The sequence below is a fragment of the Carcharhinus amblyrhynchos genome, chromosome 11, assembly GCF_965287045.1.
Source record: "Carcharhinus amblyrhynchos chromosome 11, sCarAmb.v2.hapA, whole genome shotgun sequence".
Lineage (NCBI taxonomy): Eukaryota > Metazoa > Chordata > Chondrichthyes > Carcharhiniformes > Carcharhinidae > Carcharhinus > Carcharhinus amblyrhynchos.
Window position 1 is genome coordinate 55,408,029 of NC_137334.1, and position 26,144 is coordinate 55,434,172.

The window sequence follows — 26,144 nt, forward strand, 5'->3', positions numbered from 1 at the left end:
TCATGACAGCAGGTCTAGAAGGCTGTCAGCGCTGACAGCATTAACTTAGGTTTAGTTAATGACCCGACTAGAACAGCAAGGATAAATGTCTCGCTGTCTCCATTTGTAAAAGTTGCAACCTTTCCAAAGCAGTTTCTTTTAAAACCTCCCCCATATTCCTCTGCAAGCCTCATTCTTTTCTCCTTCTCCCCATCCCATCCACTGCATATTTCTTCAATACTCACTAGGAGTCAGCGCATGCAGCTCTCCTCCTCGTTACAATTGCAAACTCCCAAGTCAACAAGTTGCATAAGCAGTCTGATTCATTCAGATTGTAACTGGAAGGCCTTTTCACTTCTGTCTTTTCTAATTGCAGCCACTCATCACAGCACTTCCCCATTTGAACACCTGCTGCTTCTCCTCTCAGCATGTTCTCTCCTTGAAGTAGCCCCACAAAGTGCTGCTACTGACTCAAGGCTGACAACACTACTGCTATGCAGAACAAGCATAGTGCATTAACTTCCTATTTTATACTAACTTGAAAATACTGAATGCCAACATCCTACTGGGGATGTTCAGTATTGATTGAAAGAGGGATTTTAATGGCAGGATGTTGAACACTTTTTCACTTTTGATGACTCCAACTGGATGTAGTTGCATTTACTTGATCACTGTGGACCCTACGAGTTCATCATGCCTTTAGTCTGGCTTGATTTGAACACAGATTGCAAAGCTAAAACGGTAGCAACATACCCACCTCACACTCCTCAATCTGCGCAAGCTGAATGGAAATTTAATTGAGTATTAAAATGGTGTTAATATTAGTTACGTCTTAGGAAACCACAGCTGTAGGCCTAGAAATGCAAAATATGCCCAAAAACTGGTATGCAGTTTGCAATCCTCGCACTCAAATGCAGAAACCGAAGGTGCATGTAATGTCAGGCCTTCAGCTTCCTCATCATTATCAAGTTGGTGGGTTTCAGACGCGAGTGGGCATTTCTTACCCTTCCTGGCTCTACATTCGGGCAAGTAGAATTTGCTGCTCGTCCATTAGGCAGCATTTAGAATTGGCTTAGGACATCTCAATCTTGGAGAGGATGTCAAACAGGCACCCAGCTCCCGATCTGAATATGCAAAGGATCTCACACCTGTTTCAGACATATGGCACACAGCAGACTCCTGGCTCATGATCAATGTGTACTTCCTGCCCACAATACTGTAAACACAATGTCTGTTAAGCAGCCAAAAAAAAGGGTAGGTGTCATCCAATCTCGAGGCAATTCTGCCAAAACAATGTCTTTAAATTAAAACAATTAACTTAAATATACAAAACACAGTAGGACATTTGTTCGAGTTCATTGTACACTCTGGTTCAGCCAGCAACATACCTTGTTCTACAGAATTGGCGATAGTCGGCAAGTTCCCACCTAGGCTCTGACAGAGTCGTGCTCCAGCTTCCCATGTAAAAACTCGTGGTTTTACAAAGTTATAGCACTAAAGCAAATGAAATACGATTTGTCACTACATCTTCTACTACCCATGCTTGACATACCAACAATTCCTTTTCACATTTAGAGAATTCTTATTCCAATTTAATGCTGTTTGTGCTTTGGAAAAGGACTTGGCTCACAAAAGAAACATTTATTCTATAGTCCTTTCATACAATAAGCCCTTTAAAATTTATAAAATTATAAATATTTGTGAGCAATTTGATTAAAACAACATTTGTTTCATTGATGTAAAGCAGACATAAACAATAACAAACATCTAATAGAATAATAAAATGCCTTTCAATTGTGAAAGGACACTGATTTCCTGTTGAGAGAGCACAATGGGAAAGATTTTTCACCATCTAGAGGGGAGAACACTGGGCCCCTGAAGATGGCAAGGTATAACCTAACATGTCATTCTGCAAAGAAAGCTCCTGCAAAGTCTTCCTAGACCAATCTTCAGTCTCCTCCACCCTGACCTCCAATGCCCAAGACAGGTAGTGAGAGCCCTGTCTTGTCAGCTTGGATTGGGAATGGCCCAACTTGGTGGGACTCTGAATTAGCTTTAATTTGACTTGATTAGATTGGAATAAAATTTAAGAAAAGTAACTGCAAAGAGCTTGTGGACTTCCATGTCATTAAGATCAAGGCCATTCAATTAGCCCCCACTGCTTCACTCCTTACACTAATCCATCTGGCCAAACCCACTGTAAACTTGAGGCCATATAAATTGCTGAAGCCTGCGTCCCTAATCACAGCACGTTCTATTCATCAATCACCTATCAATTGCTTCAAGTCAAGCAACATTTTGGGGGTGATTCTCTCACACTTTTGCATTAGTTTTCTAGCATGGCGTGGTGGGAAAATCTCGTGTCTGGGCACGTGCGGGATTCACGATGTGTTTCTGCCATGCGTGCATGTCCCAGTGCTGGATTTCTGATGCCATCATATCCACGCTGGAAACAAGCAGGAACACCAGTTAAGTAATTTACATCCATTTTTAATGTAATTTCAATGTGATTAATGAGCCCGGGACTGAATTCCATCCTGCCAGAGTGTTTCACTCTACTGGAGTTTACAGTAAGTCCCCTCTTCCACGGAAGAATCAGTATGACCCCAATGGAGGGAGGACGGGCAATTTGGGCCTGCCAGCAAGTCGGGCAGTTGGGGGTTGCCTCCTTGATATGTGCACCCTGGCAGTGCCAGCCTGTGCCACTTTACTGTCCAAGGGGCAAAGTGCCCATGCCCAGGAACAGTCAGGGAGTGGGGTGGAGAGCACAGTGAGGGTCCTGGGCTGACCAGCTATGAAGCTGCCAGTATACAGGAAGCTGTCAGATCGGGGCCACTGCACATGTGCAGAGGCCCCTCTGGTTTTGGTCTCCCAGATGAGGATAGGCCCTTCTGAGATTTAATGATATTCTCACTGGTGGCCTGCACGTTGTACAGAGTGTGGGAAATTCTAGTGTGAACTCGCACTGCAATAGCCAGCGTGAATTATTCCAGCTTTCTCACAAGTTTGACACTTAGAATATTTTTTGGGAGAATCGCCCTTGATTTTAAAATTCTCGTCATTATTTTCAATGGCTTCTCTAAGGCTTCACCCCTCACTATCTCTGTAATCTCCTCCTGCCCCATTACCCTTTAAGATAGCTGTTCTGGTCTAACTCTGACCTCTTGCGCATCCTTGATTTTGATCTATCATTGGTAACCATGTCTTCAGCTCTGTAGGCCCCAAAGCTCTAGAATGTCCTTCTTAAACCATACCGTGTCTGAGTCTACTTCTCTTTCTGCCTTTAAAGCAGTCACTAGAACTTTATCATTTTGATTCAGGGATTGGTGCTGAGTCCACTGTTATTTGTCATTTATGTTAATGAGTTGGACAAGAATTTAGGAGGCACGGTTCTTAAGTTTGCAGATGACACCAAGATTGGTGGCGTACTGGATAGTGAAGGAAGTTATCTAGGATTGCAATGGGATCTTGATCAATTGGACCAGTGGGCTGACGAATGGCAGATGGAGTTTAATTTAGATGAACATGAAGTGATGCATTTTGGTAGATCGAAACAGGGCAGGGCTTATTCAGTTAGGGTATTGGGGAGAACAAAGAGATCTAGGGGTACAGGTTCGTAGCACCTTGAAAGTGGAGTCACAGGTGGACAGGGTGGTGAAGGTGGCATTCGGCATGCTTAGTTTCATTGGTTAGAACATTGAATACAGTAACTGGGACGTGTTTTTGAATTTGTCCAAGACATTGGTACAACCAGACTTGAAATACTGTGTACAGTCCTATTATAGAAAGGGTATTATTAAATTAGACGGAGTGCAGAAAAGATTACTAGGATGCTATCAGGACTTGATGATTTGAATTGTAAGGAGAGGTTGGATAGACTGGAACTTTTTCCTGAAGCGTAGCAGACTTTGGGGGTGATCTTATAAGGGGTATAAAAAAAAATGAGGGCCACAGATAAGATAGACAGTCAATATCTTTTCCCAAAGGTAGGGGAGTCTGAAATTAAGACCGTGGATTTAAGTTGAGAGGGGAGAGATACAGAAGGATATAGATGGACAGTTTTTTCAAACAGAGGGTGGAGTGTGGCTGGAACAAGCTGCCAGAGGTAGTAATAGAGGCAGGTACAATTTTGTATTTTAAAAAGCATTCAGACAGTTACATGGGTAAGATGGATCTTGAGGGATATGGGCCAAATGCAGGCAATTGGGATGAGCTTAATGGTAAAAACTGGGTGGCAAGGACAAGATGGGATGAAGGGCCTGCTTTCTTGCTATAAACATCAATGACTGAGCTTTTGGCCCTAATATCTCATGTGACTTGTTGTTGTATTTTGCATTATAGCTTTCCTGGGGAGCACCTATGAGTGTTTTATGTTAAAGGTGCTAAATAAACTATAGGATTCTATAAATTCAAGTTGTTATTGTTGTCCCTGTGATGCCATGGCCGACATCATATTCCCAAAACTTATATATGTATTATGCTCTTAAATAAAACAGAAAAATAGAAAGCTTCTTTCTTCTTACATTGTCTCCAAAGGGGATCCAATTCTCAGTGCATGGGGTACTTGACACATTGGTTTCTGGAGACCATATTTCTAATGATGATATATTTAACTTTTGACAAATGAAGGGAAGAAGTTTGGAGCAGTCCACAAAATCATTATACTCTGTGGGGTAAAAATAAAACATTGAAGCACTAGCATCATAAATTGGTGAGCATTATGACTGTTATAAAATTAGACAACCGCCACTTAATTTATGTTTATTCGTAGTCCTGTATATGATGCTGCTGTCTTCGGTGGCACAGTGGTTAGCACTGTTGCCTCACAGTCCTAGGGACCCGGGCTGGATTCCCAGCTGGGGTCACTGTCTGTGCGGAGTTTGCATGTTCTCCCCATCTCTGCTGGTTGGATGCACTGGCCATGCTAAGTTCTCCCTCAGTGCACCTGAACACCTGAACAGATGCCGGAGTGTGGCAACTAGAGGATTTTCACAGTAACTTCATTGCAATGTTAATGTAAGCCTACTTGTCATACTAATAAACAAACTTTACTTTAACTTTTATCAAAAAGGAACTTCATCTCTTTTCCCCACATTAAGGTTAAGCAATCAGAGTTTCTCAGTTTTGAGGCTCACAATCATCACACCCAAGTGCAGCATTCCACACTAACATACACATTACGGAAACTGCAATAAAACATGGCATGACCACACACAAATTACTTTGTCAACAGATTACTTATCAGTGGTAGAACTCTTGCGGGAGTCAGAAGCACCACTCCAGACACAAGAACAACATTTTCTGTGCACTGCTCTGTTGTTGGAGGTGCTGTCGTTTACATAAGATGTTACGAAGGTTCCTTTTGCTCTCGCCAGTAGATGACAATTCAAAGAAGGACAGAGGGATTTTCCTAAGACCTTGCCAAAAATTTCACACTTATTGGGTGAGATTCTCCGGCCTCCCAGCCATGTGCTTCCTGGTGATGGAAGGCAGTATGCTGTTCACTAGCAGTGGAATTCTCTGGCTCCACCACTGTCAATAGGATTTCCCACTGATGTCACCCCATGCTGCTGCAAAACACACGGGTGAGGGTGCACTGCTGGCAGGACTGGAGAATCCCACTGGTGTGAGCAGCCGGAGAATTCCAGCCATTGCGATTAGTGGGATCCTGCAGTGTTCAATTTATTGTTGTAGTTCCATAGTGATTAAACTTATAATGTATTAGATTGGTTGTGAAGTGCTTTGTCATATCCTGAAAGTCAAATGAGAACCATTTTTTATTTGCCCTGGAAAAGGCTACATATCATTGTATTATAAAATGTCATTCCTTTCATAAATTATGCTATTCACAAATGTAACCATTAGACCCTCCCATCATCTGCAGGATCGCAAATTCTAGATCCTAGGAAATAATACGTGCTGGAACTCAATCAAATACATTGATTAGATAGGTGTCTGTACATTTTTAAAATTACAACTGCCAAGAACAAGAATCCAGAAGGCTATTTTACCAGAGGGTGGGAGGAGGAGGAAGATCCAGTTGTTTTGGTCCAAGTAGATAGGCAGGACTAAGAAAGATGTTCTGCTGAAGGAGTATTAGCAGCTAGGAATTTAAAATGGAACAACAAAGGTAATAATCTCTGGCAAGCAAATCAGCATAGTGAAAACCTGATTATACTGAAATGCTTGGCTCAGGACACTAAGCTGAGGAATTGGTGCAAAAGGAATGGGTTTTGATTCCTGCAGCATTAGCACCAGCGCTGGGGAAGTGGGAGCTGGAACATTGGGATAGTCTTCACCAGAACCATGTGGACCTATTACAGGCAGAAGTGAGTGGATTTATACTGGGAAATAAGGAAATGGCAGGGAAAACACACAAATACTTCACCCAGATTTTCATAACGATGGAGAGCTTCCCTGTCACGTCAACACTCACCACTTTTTCGGCTAACATCTTATCCACATGGTATTAAAGCAAATGTAACAATCTGACGTTTATATAGCAGTTTTAATCATCGGAAATTATGTTCCTCGTTGTTTATTACGTTCCCGAATTTCATATCATCGGCAAGCTTTGAAATTATGCCTGGTATATCCAAGTCTGGGACATTAATATATCAAAGACAGCAGTGGTCCAAATACTCACTCCTGGGGAACAGTACCATATTACTCCGTCCAGTCTGAAAATCAACTCTTAACTGTTATTCTCTATTTCACTGTCCCATAGCCAAATTTGTGTACATGCTGCCACTGTTTTATTAATTTTAGAGCTATTAGATTAATGAATCTACAATACAAATACAAAATAAATATACAAATACTCAAGTTACTTACCTCTCCATGCCACATAAGGAGTTATAAATGAACAATCCCTATATCGGTTATTGAAGAAGTGAAATCGAGGATAAAAATAAGAGGAACCGAAACTAAAAAAAAGGAAAAATAAACACAAGTCATAGTCCAATCAAATATATAACTGCTTAATTAAGCAGGTTAAACTTTTCCCTCGGCTTCGTGTCCTGTGCTCAAGAATATTCCCATCATCATAAAGACAGAAGTGGGGATAGTTGCTCATCATTACCCAAACGTTAAGTACAATTTGCGATTCTTTGAATACTGGGTGGAATGTCATACCCTTTGCAGCCCCATAGGCAGAGATTGCAGGGAAGTTGGTGTGTGATTGGGTACAGGGTGGGGATCTTCACCTCCATCCTCCTCTCCCCTCTCTCTCCCCCCCCCCCCCCCGCCTCCTTACCATTAAGTTCTCAGAGGGAAGGCCACCAGCAAGCCTTCTGGCCCAGAGGCCAAATGCCACTTTTGCTATCCAACTTGCTATTTGGTGAGACTGTTCAGTTGACTGGCAGCTCTCAGGGGTAGGACTTTCAACTAACTGTGAATGCCTTGTATTGACCAGCTGAGTGCCTGATGACCTCAGAATAGCATCAGGCTTCCTCACAAAAAGCAACAGAGGGCTCCCACTGGTTCTCCATCTAACAGGCAAGTATCCCCTCAGCCACGTTGGATGCCAGCTGTTAAAACAGTCAGTGAAGACGTGCAGCAATACCTTGGCAACATTCAGACTTGAGCTGATAAATGGCAAGTAACATTCATGCCACACAAGTACCAGGCAATAACCATCTGCAACAAGAGATAAGTTAATCACCTCCCCATAATGTTTATGGCATTACCATTGGTGAATTCCCCGCTATCAACATCCTAGGGTAATGTATTGTCCAGTAATTGAACTGGTGTGGCCAATTAATATTGTGGCTACAAGAACAGGTCAGAGGCTGGGAAGGACAGGAATGCACAAGCAAAGAAGTTGCGAATAAAGATGGTGTGGTCAATCGTGTCAATGACTGGGAGAGAGGTTGTGGAGGTTAAGAAAAGACAATGCGTCACAAGATTCCAAACATTTTAGTTTGTAACTGGTTGGAGTAATTTAAGTGCTGCAGTAGGGTTAGAAACACAACTGGAGAGATTTGAATAGGACATTGTCCGAAAGTTGGTTACACACAGATCTGTTCAAAATTTTGTAGAACATAGTATTACTACAATTAATCCAAATACAAAATCAAATAAATATAACTTGCATTGCTTCTGGATTGAATATACACAGAGATGGGCTACATTTATAGAAAAATAAGTTTTCACTAAACGCTTGGAAAAGACTGCACTACAAAGGCAAGTGTTGTTGAATTTCTATTACATTGCGAAAGCAGACCAAGAAAATGAATGAAGGGAAATTAATCAGAAAACCTGAAAAATACATTTTCTACGTGATTATATTTTATACTCACAATGGAATGCTCAGCATATTGTAATTGATTGCCTTTACCCACCACTTACGAAATGAAGGAAATTGCTGTGAGGAAGAAAAGTCAATTTATAGTTTTTATTAAATGCGGTTTCAAATTAGGCTCAAATGTAATTAGTGAACTGTTCAAATATCTTCCAATTTTAGTTCTCTCTGCCAAATAGAACTTCTGACACTCAGGCTTCCTCTGATTCCAGATTAGATGATCAGGCCTATCTCAGGTCATCATCGTTACTGTCTCTGACTTGGTTGCTGGGGTACTTGTTCAGTAATGGAAAAGTTCCCCTTCTTTAATAAGAACATAAGAACATAAGAAATAGGAGCAGGAGTAGGCCATCTGGCCCTTCGAGCCTGCCCCGCCATTCAATAAGATCATGGCTGATCTGTCGTGGCTCAGTTCCACTTTCCCGCCCTCTCCCCATAACCCTTAATCCCCTCTCTTATCAAAAACCCATCAACCCGCTTCTTAAAAATATTTAGCGAGGCAGCCTCCACCACTTCAACGGGCAGAGAATTCCAGAGATTCACCACCCTTTGAGTGAAGAAGTTCCTCCTCAACTCCGTTCTGAACCGCCCCCCCTTTATCTTGAGGCTGTGCCCCCTAGTCCTACTGTCTTTTTTGAGCGGGAAGAGTCTTTCCACCTCTATCCTATCCATCCCATTCATCATCTTATACGTCTCAATGAGATCTCCCCTCATTCTTCTAAACTCTAACGAGTACAAGCCTAGTTTATTCAGCCTCTCCTCATAGCTCAACCCCCTCAACTCCGGTATCAGCCTAGTAAACCTCCTCTGCACTCCCTCCAAGGCCAAAATATCCTTGCGCAGGTGCGGCGCCCAAAACTGCACACAGTACTCCAGCTGCGGCCTCACCAATGCCCTATACAGCTGCAGCAAGACCTCCCTACTTTTATATTCAATCCCCCTCGCTATGAAGGCCAGCATCCCATTCGCCTTCCTGACCACCTGCTGCACCTGCAGGCTGGGTTTTTGCGACTCATGCACAAGGACCCCGAGGTCCCTCTGCACCGTCGCCTGCTGCAGTTTTTCGCCACGTAAGTAATAGTCCTTCCTACCATTCTTCCTACCAAAGTGGACCACCTCACACTTGCCAACATTAAATTCCATTTGCCATTTCCTAGCCCATTCGCCCAGCCTATCTAGATCCTTCTGCAGACTCTCCACACCCTCCGCACAATTTGCCTTTCCCCCAATCTTGGTGTCATCAGCAAATTTCGACACCCTACACTCGGTTCCCTCCTCCAGATCATCTATATAAATGGTAAATAGCTGAGGCCCCAGCACCGACCCCTGGGGCACCCCACTAGTCACCAACCGCCAATCCGAATAGCACCCATTGACCCCCACTCTCTGCCTCCTATTTGACAACCAATCCTCTATCCACGCTAACACCCTACCCCCAACTCCATGTCCTCTGACCTTCTGCAGTAACCTCTTGTGAGGTACCTTATCAAACGCCTTCTGAAAATCCAGAAAGACCACATCCACCGGCTCTCCTCTATCCACCGCCCTAGACACATCCTCATAGAACTCCAGTAAATTTGTCAGACACGACTTCCCTTTAATGAAACCGTGTTGCGTCTGCCCTATCAAGCAATTCCCTTCAAGATGCCTCGCAATTTCCTCCTTAATGACGGATTCTAACATTTTACCTACCACAGACGTTAAACTAACCGGCCTGTAATTCCCCGCCTTTTGCCTGGCACCCTTCTTAAACAACGGCGTAACATTAGCCGTTTTCCAATCCTCCGGCACTTCCCCGGAATCCAGCGACGTCTGGAAAATAACCACCAAGGCATCCACTATCACCTCCGCCATTTCTTTCAGAACCCTCGGATGCATTCCATCCGGTCCTGGGGACTTGTCCACAATCAGCCCCTCCAGTCTGTCGCGCACCACCTCTCTAGTAACAGTAATGTCATTAAGACCCTCCAGTCCTACCACCTTTCCATCGCTAACACCCGGCAAATTATTCACCTCCTCCTCCGTGAAGACAGAAACAAAAAAGTTATTCAAGACCTTAGCCATATCCCCATCCCCTACCACTAGGTCCCCTTTCTCATCCGCTAAGGGACCAACGTTCACCCTAGCCAGCCTCTTCCTTTTTATATATTTATAAAAACTCTTGCTATCCTTTTTTATATTAAGCGCTAGCCCAGCTTCATAGCTTCTTCTACCCTCCTTTATCAACTTTTTTGTCAATCTTGTTATTCATTATAACCTGGCGACCTCAAGGGTGTTAATGACTGGAGAGGGTGGTTTTCCCAGGTTTGACAGGCGATACAGTTATGCTACCTATTTAGAAACATAGAAAAACTACAGCACAAACAGGCCCTTCGACCCACAAGTTGTGCCAAAAATGTCCCTCCCTACTAGGTGTACCTCTAACCCTCCATCTTACTAAGTTCCATGTACTTATCCAAAAGTCTCTTAAAAGACTGTATCGAATCCACCTCTACCACCACTGCCAGCAGTCGATTCCACACACCCACCACCCTCTGAGTGTAAAACTTACCCCTGACATCTCCTCTGTACCTACTCCTCAGCACCCTAAACCTGTGCCCTCTTGTGGCAACCATTTCAGCCCTGGGAAAAAGCCTCTGAGAATCCACTCGATCAATACCTCTCATCATCTTATCCACTTCTATCAGATCACCCCTCATCCTTTGTCTCTCCAAGGAGAAAAGACCAAGCTCTCCCAACCCACCCTCATAAGGCATGCCACCTAATCCAGTTAACATCCTTGTAAATCTCCTCTGCAGCCTTTCTATGGCTTCTACATCCTTTCTGTAATGAGGCAACCAGAACTGAGCACAGAACAAAGAACAGTACAGCACAGGAAACAGGCCCTTCGGCCCTCCAAGCCTCTCATTGGTCCAACTAGACCATTCGTTTGTATCCCTCCATTCCTAGTCTGCTTATGTGACTATCCAGGTAAGTCTTAAACGATCCCAGCGTGTCGCCTCCACCACCCTACTTGGCAGTGCATTCCAGGCCCCCACCACCCTCTGTGTACAAAACATCCCTCTGATATCCGAGTTAAACCTCGCCCCTCTCACCTTGAGCTGTGACCCCTTGTGATCGTCACCTCCAACCTGGGAAAAAGCTTCCCAGTGTTCACCTTATCTATACCCTTCATAATTTTGTGCACTTCTATTAGGTCTCCCCTCATTCTCCATCTTCACCCAATCTCTCCTCACAGCTAAGACCCTCCATACCAGGCAACATCATGGTAAACCTCTTCTGCACTCTCTCCAAAGCCTTCTTGTCCTTCTGGTAGTGTGGTGACCAGAACTGGACTCAGTATTCCAAATGTGGCCTAACCAACATTCTATACAGCTGCAACATCAGACTCCAGTTTTTATACTCTATACCCCATCCTACAAAGGCAAGTACTCTTAGTGGGTCTGAGCAGGGTCTCATACAGCTGCAGCGTTATCTCCCAACTCCTAAACTCAATTCCTTGATTGATGAGTGCCAGTACACCATACGCCTTCTTAACCACAGCCTCTACCTGCGAAGCTGCTTTGAGTGTTCTATGAACCCGGACCCCAAGATCCTTCTGATCTTCCACACTGCCAACAGTCTTACCCTTAATATGATAATGTCATCCTATTTGACCTGCCAAAATGAATCACCACACACTTATCTGGGTTGACGTCCATCTGCTACTTCTCTGCTCAGTCTTGCATCCTATCAATATCTTGCTACAACTTCTGACATCCCTCCACACTATCCACAATACCTCCAACCTTTGTCATCAGCAAACTTACCAAACCATCCCTCCACTTCCTCATCCAGGTCATTTATAAAAATCGCAAAGAGCAAGGGTCCCAGAACAGATTCCTGGGGCACTCCATTGGTGAGCGACCTCCATGCAGAAAAAGACCCATCTACAACCACTCTTTGCCTTCTGTGGGTAAGCCAGTTCTGAATCCACAGAGCAATGTCCCCTTGGATCCCATGCACCCTCACTTTCTCAATAAGCCTTGCATGGGGCACTTCAAATGCCTTGCTGAAGTCCACATAAACCACATCTACTGCTCTTCCTTCGTCAATGTGTTTGGACACATTCTCAAAAAATTCAATCAGGCTCGTAACGCATGATCTGCCTTTGACAAAGCCATGCTGACTATTCTTGATCATACCATACCTCTCCAAATGAACATAAATCCTGCCTCTCAGCATCTTCTCCATCAACTTACCAACCAATAAGGCTAGAATCACTGGTCTATAATTTCCTGGGCTATCTCTTCTCCCTTTCTTGAGCAAAGGAACCACATCCTCAATCCTCCAATTCTCCGGAACCCGTTTTCATTGATGATGCAAAGATCATCACCAGAGGCTCAGGAATCTCTTCCCTCGCCTCCCACAGTAACCTGGGGGACATCCCATCCGGTCCCGACGACTTATCTAACTTGATGCTTTTCAAAAGCTCCAACACATCCTCTTTCTTAATGTCTACATGCTCAAGCTTTTCAGTCTGCTGCAAGTCTGCACTATAACAACCAAGATCCTTTTCCACTGTGAATACTTAAGTAAAGTATTCATTGAGTACCTCTGCTATTTCTACCGGTTCTATACAAACTTTCCCTCCGTCACACTTGATAGGTCCTATTCCTTCACATCTTACCCTCTTGCTCTTCACATACTTGTAAAATGCCTTGGGGTTTTCCTTAATCCTACCTGCCAAGGCCTTCTCATGACCCCTTCTGGCTCTTCTAATTTCCTTGAGTTCCTTCCTAATAGCTGTATACTCTTCTAGATCTCTAGCATCACCTAGCTCCCTGAATCTTTTGTAAGCCTTTCTTGTTCACTAAATTCATTACAGCTTTCGTGCACCACGGTTCCTTTAACTTTCCATAACTTCCCTGTCTTACTGGAATGTTGCTGTACAGAACTTCAGACAAATATTCCTCGAAAATTTGCCACATTTCTTCTGTACATTTCCCAGAGAAAACCTCTTTCTAATTTATGCCTTTAACTTCCTGCCTGATAGCCTCATAATTCCCCTTACTGCAATTAAACACTTTCCTAGCTTGTTTGATCCTATCTCTCTCCAATGCCAATGTAAAGGAGATATAGAGTTATGATCACTATCCCCAAAATGCTCTCCCACTGAGATCAGACACCTGTCCAGGTTCATTTCCCAATACCAAATCAAATATAGCCTCTCTTCTTGTAGGCTTATCCACATTATTGTGTCAGGAAACCTTCCTGAACACACCTAACAAACTCCTCCCCATCTAAACCCCTTGCCTTAGGGAGATTCCAATTGATATTTGGGAAATTAAAGTCTCCCATCACGACAACTCTGTTATTACTAAATCTTTCCAGGATCTGTTTCCCTATCTGCTCCTCAACATCCCTGTTACTATTGGGCAGCCTATAGAAAACACCCAGTAAAGTTAGTGACCCCTTCCTGTTCCGAACCTCCACCCACAGAGACTCCGTAGACAATCCCTCCATGGTGTCCACCTTTTCTGCAGCCATGACATTATCTCTGTTCATCAGTGCACTCCCCCACCTCTTTTTTCCTCCCTCCCTGTCCCTTCTGAAACATTTGAAATTTTTTGAACATTAACTATTATATCAGCAGCGTACAAGCTATAGCTCCCAAGATCTGGAAAACACAATCTTTTTAGTGCTTATTAGTTTGAACTGTTTGAATGGTTTCTTTTTCAGAGGCTTAAAAACAGATGTTCTTAAAGCACTGTGTCATTGGTAGGCAGATTCTGAATCAGAAACAAAGGACTGCTGGTATCAATGTGAGTTTCAAGACACACAAGATATAGAATTTATGTCATCTCCAAGGATAAGTATTGCACGTGCAAGATCGAAGACTTTGGCTACCTGTTTTACAGCCAATATTTTAATAGAGCTTAAAAGTTCCTGCAAGCAGGTCTTTCACAAACACGTTAGCCTAATTATACCTCTTAAAGCAGACAGGAAAGACATTTCCTTTCTCCTTTATGCTCAGAAATCTTGGATTGTTGTGCTCTTGGTTGTGAGGCATAGGCAACAGCCTGGAACATGCAGGCCTAGTGTGTTGGATATCTACGTTTACATGGCAGCACAAACATTTGAAGGTGCTATGCATTGTTAAAAAAACTGTCTGACTTAGAATCAAATTTGAAAGGGAACATTATGTCGCTGATGGAATGCGCCCAAAGTCACTAAATTATCTGCATATGCTCGATGTTATCTCAAAGCATCCACTGAAAACATACTTCAGTCATTAACACTGCAAATACACAGACAAACACTTGACATCAACCTGATACACAAGACTCACCTTTTGAAGATGAGTTCTGATCATTTTTATTGCAGGCCTGGAGGTTATAGAAGCTAATTTGCTCTCATTCCTTGTACAATATAGTTCAGCTTCTTGGTATGTTAAAGTATTGTTCACAAACCAATACTCACTGCCATCAATAACAACAGTGGGCCCATGAATACTCTCTCCATCTAAAGAAATATACACAGGAAAATGCTGACAGTTAAGACAATAAAAGTGTTAATTTATGCATAATGTTATTAGAGTTAACGGTTTCTAAGATGTGAAAAAAGAGCATTTTTCAACTAATAGTACTTTTCTGGTAACTTTGATCCATCTATCATGAGCTTAGTCTTGGGTACTTTCCCATTGGCATTCTCAATTGCCTGTAGGGATGCAAATAAAGCAAGTTGCGAATAATGTATTGATTTGTCTCCTCTCCATCCAAGACTGTTTAGCTTTGGTGCATCTTGGTTTCGACTGGAAGCTCAGAGGAGAAATATGTATGAGAATATATTTAGATTCCATCAGTTTGTGCCATGGTCCATTTGGCTGTACACAACTTGAAAAATTACAACTACATGTGAGGAGAGACAGTGAGCTAGATTTTGCATGACCTGGCCACATTGTTTTGAGTGATATTCGGTGAGGGAAGAGATATCAGCCAGGGGATGGTTCTGTTTATCACCAACCACCCCAAAACTCGGAGCTTTTCTTCTGGAGTAGATAATTGATGCTGGGGCTGGCATGATAATGAAGGAAGTAATCAATTGTACTTTTCTTCGTCAATGTATTAACAATTTTGGAATCTAGATATATTCCTGGCTGGGGGGAGTGGGGTGGTGACTTCTCTTCAGAACGTTTGTCCACCTTCCTCTTTCCAAACATTCACACTTCAACACCAAATATGTCCATACTAATTTGCCTGTGGAATGTGCAGAATAGTCACTGGGAGGAGCACCTTGGTTGTGTTTGATCGCTCAATGCATCGTGTTGGGTACATTGGAATGGACTTCAAAACCCGTGGCTTAGTGTTGAATTTTGCCCCATTAGACACAAATACTCAAATTCACCCTCACTGAGGTCACAAAACAGGTATTAGGGGATCAGCTGTCCATTGTACCCAATTTTCCCCTCAACTAAAGACAACAATAAAGGAGGGAAGACGTGTGTTTAGAGGATAACTGAGGTACAACTACAGTTCTGTTTTCCCATTCTACTTGAGTTTCACCCCATAATTTCTGTTCAATGTAGATTGCCTGAGTGTCATTGTGAGCATAAGATGGTGTCTAAGTCTTTGTGTTCAGAATTCAATTGGTTGCTGCAGATGCTGTATCTAGGTAGTAACATTCAATTCCAACTTAATCAAATCAGAGATACTTGGAAGAGCAAAGATATTTCACATACCGATTCTGTTTCAAGCTTTCAGACAAAGTTGGTTTGAAGAGTATGAACACCTAATTTTATTAAAGAAGAATATCCGAAGCTTTGGAGAAAAGCAACTTTTAAAATTGGAGTGCACTTTGTTCCTCGCTTGATACATCCCAAATTGAAAATACATTTTCGTTTACTGAAAAGACCATAGATACATCTTTCAACTGGTCCGGGCTGTCATTTCCTCAAATCTGCTTTACAAGTTAATTAAATTTTCATATTCTGGAACAGGCTATTGGAAACATTAGTGGATAAATGCTTTACATGTTCACAGATTCCACTCTCAACTAACTTATTCAAAGAGGGACACAGCATTCATTCACCATAACAAAACTAGAACTTTAAATTAATTGCTTAATTCTACATTTATGTGCATTCATAAGCAGTACTAGTGAGATTCTGCTGGTTGTTGACACTAAGTTTCCTATTTTGCACCCTGGCACCATGTTCAAATTTCATGCAGACAGCCACCTTATAGCAAGCAGCAAAAGCAATATAACTTCTTTGCCAGCAAGTACGTCCATACTAATTTGCCCGTGGAATGTGCAGAATAGCCACTGGGAGGAGCACCTTGGTTGCCGTTTGATCGCTCAATGCACTATGTTGGTTAAATTGAAATGAACTTCAAAACCCGTGGCTTAGAGTTTTGCTGTTCACCTGAAATTGGCCAAACTGGTATAAAAAAAATCAAACATTTCGAGCACAAATTAAAGTCCCATGATTTTTTGCACTAGTATTAAAAGCTTTCAAAGGGCTTAAAAAAAAAATCGAATGAATCACCCTGAAGAATTTCCACGTTATATCTGTTTGCAAGCCTTTGAAGATGATTCTTAAAATAAAACTTCTTTTAATGCCACAAGTACACTAACAGGTATCTCTAAAGGCTTTAAAAATGTCATTTGCTCAACAGGTTACCATACAAAAATGGAACAATAGTCCTGTATATTTTTATAACGTCATTTTCAATTATTTAAAACTCGGTCACTTGCAGGTGGCGGACTAAGCACTGACCAGTATTGTTTTGCTCACAAAGTTATTTTCAATTACAGTAATAAAACTGTACCAAAGTTAGTCAGAAATAGTTTACACAAATTAACTTTCTAAAATGCTGCCTGATTGTGCTGACCTGGGGATGATTTTATCTTCAAATATTTGCAAATGATCCTGAGCAGAAAGCTAAGCAAAAGCTCCAATACAGAAAATTACCATAATTTATGCCCGGCTTACCAATTGTACCTCAACAGAAATGCCTGGCCCTTCTGTTAGCATCAATAAGCTGTGTTCTTCCACGTCTGCAATATTTCACATTTCCACTCCACCTGAGCTACTCTTATTATCTCTAGACTGGATTTCTTCAAAATCTTCAAGGCTTTCCAAATTCAACTATATACAGAGACAACTCATTAAAAGCTTCATGGCCAGAATTGACCTATTTGGTTTTCTTTCCCTGCCCCAGCTTTCCGAGGGCTCTGACCGTGCTGTCACTGCCAATGGCTCCTGAGAGCTGATAAAGCATCAGCACTGAAGAACACTGAAGTCTTCTTGGGTGATGCTGCATTGGAGTCATCTGAAGCAGACAAAGCTCCTGCATGAATTCAAACTGATAAGCTCTTGGCAGCGTGTGGTGCCTGTGTTTCATGAACACGGATTAACAATGTGCTCTTAGGATCTCAGGTGGCTATAGTTCAATTTTGTAGATTCACTGCACTTATCTGTCCTATTCTGAGTAATGTGGGAAACAAAATACTATGCAGCACTTTTTAAAATAATGTTTGATACTTGAATTCAGGTGGAGGCTAGTCTCTGTGCATTGACTTACCAGGAACGTACCAGGCAGGTCTCTTCAATTTAGCTCCTGCCAAATCCAAAGGGTGAAATTATTATTTTCAGGCAAACGATAAAATAACAAAGTAACATCTGATGAACTGTCAACTGGAATTTTCATGGAACCTCTCCTGCTCTCCATTTGTAACATCGATTACAATCCCACAGAAATAGTGTAAATGGCTGTAAGTGCATACTTATGCAGTTTTTACAGGGATTCCACCCATCTTCCTTGAAGATACAGCAAGAAACAGGGTACCGGTGAAAATTCTGCCCATAGCTTTTCTAAAATGAGCTTGTTTTATTAGTCACAAATCAAACATGCTGTGATTCACTTCCCCCCACTTAGGCTCTTATAAAATATATATAAACAAACAAATGAAAAGTTCAAAGCATCATTGCACAATAAATCTTAAAGTTGCTCCGTGTTAACTTTCTGCTACTAGCTGAGTCCATTTCCTAGCATCATCATCACAGATAACGTAATGAATTGAGCAATGCCAAGGCACTACATGAAATATTTAATTAAACTAATGATAATTGCAGCAACAAAGTTGACTAACCTGCCACAAACAATTGGAGTTAATTTGAATAAACAACGACTGACCTTTAGGTATTTGACACACCCACTCCAGTTTAATATCACAGTGGAAGGGCATTAAGTGATAGTCAAATTTCTTTCTGATGTCAATCATCATAAAATGCCGCCAAAGAGGTCTCTGGGTCTGTGAAAGTGCAAAACAAAATTGGTAACCTATTGCTTAATATCAAAATACTTACATTATATACTTAATGCTTTCAATGGATGCCATTAATAGCTGAACATTTCAGCTACAAAAAGGAGCTATAAAATTGGAGCGGTTAACTGCTGACTAAACAATCGCAGGTCTGTACTTGTACACCTACTCGAGTAAGGAGTTAAATTTGCTATTGCTTAACTGCAGCTTATTCTCGCAATAGCCCTTCAAAGCAAATATTCTTGTTATTTAATTTACAAAATCTCTCACCACTTCCATTATAATGAACTTTTTAAACAAATATTTTCAAACATTTACATGTTTTTAAAACTGATTCCCACCTGTTTCTCACCTGCAGATGAAGCTGCTGGTATGGGGGCGGGCTGAGGGTGACACTGCATATCCAAGGCTTAGCTGACATATGACAGAATTTAGCAGTGGTGACACAGATCCACCTCACCAGTTGAAAAAGCCCAGCACCTCCTTTCCACAGGTGACCCAATACTATTCTGAGGCAACCAAACACACTATGGACAGTGTCTAGCCTCCCACTGGAAAGGCTCATAGAACCCCTACAGTACAGAAGGAGGCCATTCAACCCATCGAATCTGTACCAACCACAATCCCACCCAGTCCCCATTTCTGTAGCCTCACATATTTACTCTGCTAGTCCCCCTGACATTAAGTGGCAATTTAGCATGGCCAACCTAACTTGCACATCTTTGGACTGTGGGAGGAAACTGGAACACCCAGAGGAAACCCATGCAGACATGAGGAGAATGCGCAAATTCCACACAGAAAGGTGACGCAAGATGGGAATTGGACTCAGGTCCCTGGCACGGTGAGGCAGCAGTGCTAACCACTGTGCTGTCCCCCAATGTGCTGCCGTGCTCCATTGAGGTGTGAATCCAGCTGTAAGGTGTGCCCAGAGGCTGGCAGCTCTGGGGTGCCAGCAGCACAACTGAGTGTGCTGGCCACTGCCTTTTTGCACTGGGGTTAATGCATGAATCCCCAGATAGAGATGAGCAGGATAGAGATTGCAAGGATTGCAAGGGCAGCTTCCAATGGGATCACCTACTTCCAAATGCTAGATTCCTTGCTCTGGAAGACTGAGAATGAGAGACGTCCTCATCCCTCAAAAAGTCTGAGGACAATTGGGTCTCCCTGGATAACTTAAGTACCCTGCCTGTCTGCCACAGGAATGGTGACTGAAGGATTTCAATTGGCCTCTGAGATGAAAGGCTGCCTTCCTGCCCGAGATAGGAGGCAGAAAGATGACAGGAGCTCCACCCTTCACCTTCCTGCCTGATCTCAGCCCCAAGGCATTAGATTCCACCTAGTATAGTTTTCAATTGGCATATAAAAATGTTAATAGCGTATCAGTTTCAAATGAAAACCCATTTAGATGTGCAAATTGTCCTACATTTGTTGTCGAGTTCAGATTGCAATCTAGAAGTACAACTATAAGGCATAGCTGCTTCACAAACGTAGAAGTAGAAAAATACTGTAATGTGCTGCTGACATCCCCATATATTTTCCACGTTCCAAGCTAATGACCAGATCAGAGTCAAAACCGAGCCATGTTTGGAACTCACCATAAGCTGCACCACAGCATGGGTGCCAATAGATCCCTGGTTGCATTAAATGGACCCAAATCTGAAAACAGCCTCAAAATGCTCTCTTCTGACAGGCAGCAAGGCCAATCCACCAAATTCACACAGGGGAAATTTTTGACTTGCACCCATTTTCTCACTCAAAACATCAAGGGCAAATTTTGCAATCCTGGCAAATGTCTCAGTTGCTATCACAAAGTTAACAAAAAGCCCAAAGCGTTGAACTGCACACCGTCTTCCAGCATCAAATATTTAAACAATTTGCATGAAGTGCTAGCTCAGCATTTTACTTTTGACCTTGAGCTGAAAGATGACATTGTGAGAATATGGAAAATGCAGCTCGTATCTCAAATTTAAAAGTTTGTGGTCACTTCAAGTCAAATAGCTGGCTTAGGAAACAAATAATGTTTCAGTCTATATAAAGGTTCAAATGCATTCTCAGTATTTATCAGTCTTTGTTAACAAGGATATTGGTGTGTGTGTGAAAAACTGATGTGAAAAAAGCTTCACAAGGATGCATGAAATGCTGTCACTGGCAAGTAACATGGCATCAAACTCCTGTTTGATAGCTCACAAAGCAAATGTGAAGCTACACATTGTGGGTATTCATTGTGAGTGGCACAATGGTTGGCACTGCTGCCTCACAGCGCCAGGGACTTGGGTTTGATTCCTGGCTTGGGTCACTGTCTGTGTGGAGTCTGCACTTTCTGCCCGTGTCTGATTGGGTTTTCTCCAAAAGCTCCGGTTTCCTCCCACAGTCTGAAAGACATGCAGGTTAAGTTGATTGGCTGTGCTGAATTCTCCCTGAGTGTACCCGAACAGCTGCCAGAGTGTGGCAACGGGGGGGATTTTCACAGTAACTTCATTGCAGTGTTAACGTAAGCCTAATTGTGACATTAATAAATAAACTTTAAATTAAACAAAGTCTCACAAGTGCTTGGATCTCCAAGGCACTTACCTAGAGGATGTCTTGCCTATATGCTTTAATACTAACCAACTTGGATGTCATTTCTTTGCTCGCTGAGCTCCACACAACAATACAGGACCACTATAACATTAAAAGGCAGCATGTTGCCATTTCAAGAAAATGAATACAGTTTTTCCACACAGGCCATACAGCACAGAAGCAGGCCATTTGGCCCAACTAGTCCAGTTTGACATTTATGCTCAGCTTAAGCCCCCTTTCATCTTTCCTCATCTAAATCTATCATAGCTCTCCATTCCCTTCTCATCCATATTTCTTGCAGCCAGCATTCTATCACGTTCAGTGCCTCGGGGGAAGGCAACAACATACAGCATTCTCCTTCATGCTTACATTCACTGAAGTTTGCAAATACTAATGCAGCAAGCTATACTCTGGAGAGTTTAACCCTCGAGTGCGGAGCACTGTTTGACACAGTACACAGGTGAAGAGTGGTAATTGTTAATGGAAAACATGGACAGGAAGTTGTTGTTTGGATAACTGGCATTAATGACTTCCTGCACTTTGGAAAATGCAGCAGTATCATCACATTAAGATGCTATCTGTGCTCCTCCAATTCTGATCTCATGTGCATCCAATTTAAATCACGCCATTGTTGGACCGGTTCCTTTCGCTGCCAAAGCCCCAAAGCTCTGCAATCCCTCCATCAACCTCTGTCTCTCTACCTCCCTCATTCGCTTTATGTTGCTCCTTAAAAATCAACCTATCTGACTAAGTTTTTGGGAACATGTCCTAATATCTCCTTCAGTAGCTCTTTGTTTCATTGTTAGGCAACATGCCTATGTAGAACCAAAAGGGGAAATTTTGCAAAATCTCAGCAGGTCTGGCAGCATCTATAAGGAGAGAAAAGAACTGACATTGAGTCCAGATGACCCTTTGTCAAAGCTAAAAGGCAAAGAAAGTGGGGGATATTTTCACTGTAGGGTGAGGGAATGAAAGATGAGTCATAGTCACAGAAACCAGGGGAAAGGCTGTTAATGGCTGTCTAGAGAGAGAATAAAGGGCGTGAACAGCCAAATGGCAGAGAAGCTAAAATGAGAGGGTAAACTGTGACAGAAGAAGATGTTGGTGGTGGTGGTGGTGGTGGTGGTGGTGGGGGGTGGTGTGTGGAAGAGAAGAAAATGGATGAGACAGGAGGTTAAAAGGGAAGAAAAGGTAAGGGGAGTGGGGGGGGGGAGGAAGAACAATGAAGACAGACAATAAAGAAATAAAAAAGGTAGAGAACAGTAAAAAAAATTGAACAAAAAAAAGGTTGATATGGGGTAGAGCAAATCATCTGAAGTTGTTGAATTCGATGTTGAGGCTAGGAGATGAGATGCTGTTCCTCCAGTTTGCATCGAACTTCACTGAAACATTGCAGCAGTCATGATGTGGAGGTGCCAGTGTTGGACTGTGGTAAGTACAGTAAGAAGTCTCACAACATCAGGTTAAAGTCCAACAGGTTTATTTGGTAGCAAAAGCCACGAGCTTTTGGAGTGCTGCCCCTTTGAAGAAGCAACCTGACGAAGGGACAGCGCTCTGAAAGCTGGTGGCATTTGCTACCAAATAAACCTGTTGGACTTTAACCTGGTGTTGAGACTTCTTACATTGCAGCAGGCCAAGGACAGACACGTGGGTACGGGAGCAGGATTGTATGTTAAAATGGCAAGCAACCAGAAGGTCGGGGTCCTGATTGCCTACAGACCAAAGGTGCTCAGCAAAGTGATCATCCAGTCTACGCATAGTCTCTTCAATATAGAGAACACATTGGGAGCAGTGAATGCAATACACCAAATTAAAAGAGGTGCAAGTGAAATGCTGCTTAACCTGAAATGAATGTTTTGGACCTTGGATGGGAAGCATAGAAGTAGTAAAGGGACAGACGTTACGCCTTGTGTGATTGCATTGGAAGCTGCCAAGAGTGACGGGAGAGGTGTTGACTATAGTGGAGGAGTGGACTAGGTTACCCCAGAGGGAATGGCCTCTGTGGAATGTTGGCCAACGGAGTGAAGGAAAGATGTGTTTGGTGGTGGCATCATGGCAGAGTTGGCGAAAATGGCAGACGATTATGCTTTGCATACAGAGGCTGGTGGGGTGAAATGAGAGAACAAGGGGATCTCTATCCTTGCTCTGGGAGGGAGGAGATGAGGGTTGTGGTGTGGGAGATGGACTGCATGCTGTTGAGGCCCCTGTCAACAACTGTATATCTATGTAGAACCTTGCTTTACTGTGCTAAAGGTGTTACATAATTCTAAATGTGCATTAATGAGTATGATATTGTTGTTAGAAAAAATGATTGAAGTGCTGGTCATGACGACTAATTTATCAGTCACCGGTTCAAAACATGTCTGGATGGCACATTAACTGATGTTGCAGTATTGGCCAGGAATAAGCTGGGGGTGTAACAATTAACAAGCAGGCAAAACATCATACCACAATGGCTAAACATCAACAAGGAAAATAAAATTGGACATTCTTCTTGCTGTGATGGTTCCCTTGCAGCCATATACAAAATTAAATCAAACGTGACAATGGAGACATTGATAATTATTGGGACACTATACCACGCACATTTGTATAGAACTACTGGGAAAAGGCTTGGGTTGGCAACTTCTGTAAATGTGTTGTTAGAGAGACCAACATGCTAATCATTCTGGCTGAGATTCTGTTTTTTTTTCCACACATTTATTTCTCCCTCTGATTCAGTGTGTCAGTAAAACCCTCAAAGGACTTCAGCCTGCATTTGTTGTTGCGCACATTGCACTGTAGCCGTCAGCAAGATTGTTGTGTGAAGAGTGGAGAAAAAATGTAATAGTGCAAAGATTCGGCAGGAAATAATAGAACATTCAAATTGCAACTAAAAGAAATCAAAAAAGGCATAAACAAGAGACATTAAAGTCAACATTTAATTGGGTAGGATGTAACAGAGCCCTAGCAAAACTGAGGTCATCTGTGGTCAACAGGAATAATTTGTGGGGCTGGAGTAATATGCAGCACAGGAAGGCGGTCACATTATCAGAACCCATGACATCTCTACAGCAGTCTCCTTTGCAGTGTTCTTGGCTGAATTATCTCCAGTAGCTTCAGTGACTTTCTTTTGTCTTAAGGTCAGAAATAGGGCTATTTGTCAACTGCTCTACAACATTCAACACATTTTCAACTCCTCTAAACTGTTTTACCAGCAAATTCTGGTTAACAACCATGCTTGGGCTGAAAACAGTCAGTAATTGTTGCATTGCACAGAGGCAGACAATAATCTTCTCCAACAAGCAAAAGCTTAGCCCCATTTTTTGACAGCCAAAAGACACAGTCATTGCTGAAACATGGCTCAGAAATATCCAGGAGGTCACTGCTGACCAGATGTTGAGTTAGACCAGTCATTGTGGGATGATCAGCATATTGAATGTGAACTTTCTGACTCCTCAAATAATCAAGTCAGGAGTGTAACGGAATATTCATCACTCAAACGGATGGATGAGCTGTAACAACGCTTAAAAACAAAACACCATTAAGGACAAAGCGGTGTGCTTGATTGGTGCTTGTCACTGAAACCAGGGTTCCTGTCCTAACTACAGAATGTACTGTAGCAACCCACCAAGCTTAAAGAACACCTTCAGAACAGTAGCAAGTGTACAAGAATGCCAACATATCTAAATTTACTTGCAAATCACATCATCCTAAAGTGAATGGATATGCTGTCCTTACATTGTTGCTTGGTCAAAACTTTGGAATTGCCTGCCTAACATAATCATGGGGTCAGCAGCAGTATAAAGATATAACAGTTGAAGCATGCAAACATGAGAATCAGGGGGAGTGGCCCCCTTATCCTTCAAGCCTGCTGCACCATTTCATTAGATCATGGCTGATCTGATTGTGGGCACAACTCCACTTCCCTGCCTGCCCAGCATAACCCTCAACTCTGTAGTTTATCAAAACCTGTCTAACTCGACTCTGAATATACTCAATGCCCCAGTCTCCACTGCTTTCTGGGGAAGAGAAATTTGTAGAATCATAGAATCCTTCCAGTGCAAAACAATGCCATTTGGCCTATCGAACCTACGCCAACAACAAACCTGCCCGGGCCCGATCCTCTTACCCCATGTACTTATCCTGCTAGTTTCCCTGACACTTAAGAGGGAATTTAGCGTGGCCAATTCACCTAGTCAGACCCGGAAGAAACCCAGACACAAACAGAACAAATAAGCTTCACACAGACTGTGACCTGAGGCCAGAACTGAACTCGGGTCCCTGGCTCTGTGAGACCACAATGCTAACTACTGTGCCATATACTGCCCATTTCATAGACGCAAATGGTTCACCATCATTTTCTGAGTGCAAACAGGGATGAGCAATGAATGTAACTTTGCCAGCATACAACACATCTTCAACAAATAAACTAAACAATTTAGTTCTAAAAAGTATCAGAATCTCACCAGAAATGCACCGCAGTCTCTGACAGCATAATCATCTTCTTTAAAGTCAAAGGGTAACGTCACCAAGGAAACCTACCAAAAATAAAAGATTAGAACATGTCTGGCAATAAATATTTGAGATAATATGCTCTTAGTGGGCATCAACAATCATACACAGGCCACAGCAGTCATAGGTGTCTGTTATCCATGCTCACCATGGGAGTGTCTTGCTGTTGGATTTGCAAATGACTTCTGGTAAGTATAGTTAATAATTGCTGCAAAATGCAATATGCTGTTGAAGTTTTTTTATTGCACACTAGCCAGAACAGGTTCATAAGGATGCAAATTATAAAGGAAAAGGCTATCTATACTGCATGAAGAGGGAATGCTGATTGGTTGGCAAGTGGACTCTGATTGGTAATCTTGAGTTTTGTCAGTAATACAAGTTCTATAATATCAAACCACAATTTAGTGAACCTTTACTGTGCTGCCTCCAATCTCCCCTCTGAAATGTGGGGACCAAAACTGCACACAGTACTCCAGATGCAGTCTCACTAAAACCCTGCACA

At 42.5% G+C, this 26,144-nt stretch overlaps 1 protein-coding gene across 1 annotated transcript in view; it reads right to left on the minus strand.

Moving 5' to 3' along the window:
- ly75 (lymphocyte antigen 75) overlaps positions 1-26,144 on the minus strand; it is a 142,949-nt gene that overhangs the window by 42,887 nt on the left and 73,918 nt on the right. Inside the window, exons 15-22 of the mRNA XM_080199145.1 lie at positions 25,597-25,668; positions 18,460-18,577; positions 17,848-17,883; positions 14,613-14,785; positions 8,280-8,344; positions 6,814-6,905; positions 4,503-4,645; positions 1,368-1,473 (exon numbers count right to left, since the gene is read on the minus strand). Coding sequence (XP_080055271.1) covers positions 1,368-1,473; positions 4,503-4,645; positions 6,814-6,905; positions 8,280-8,344; positions 14,613-14,785; positions 17,848-17,883; positions 18,460-18,577; positions 25,597-25,668 — 805 coding nt within the window. The remainder of the gene's footprint in view (positions 1-1,367; positions 1,474-4,502; positions 4,646-6,813; positions 6,906-8,279; positions 8,345-14,612; positions 14,786-17,847; positions 17,884-18,459; positions 18,578-25,596; positions 25,669-26,144) is intronic.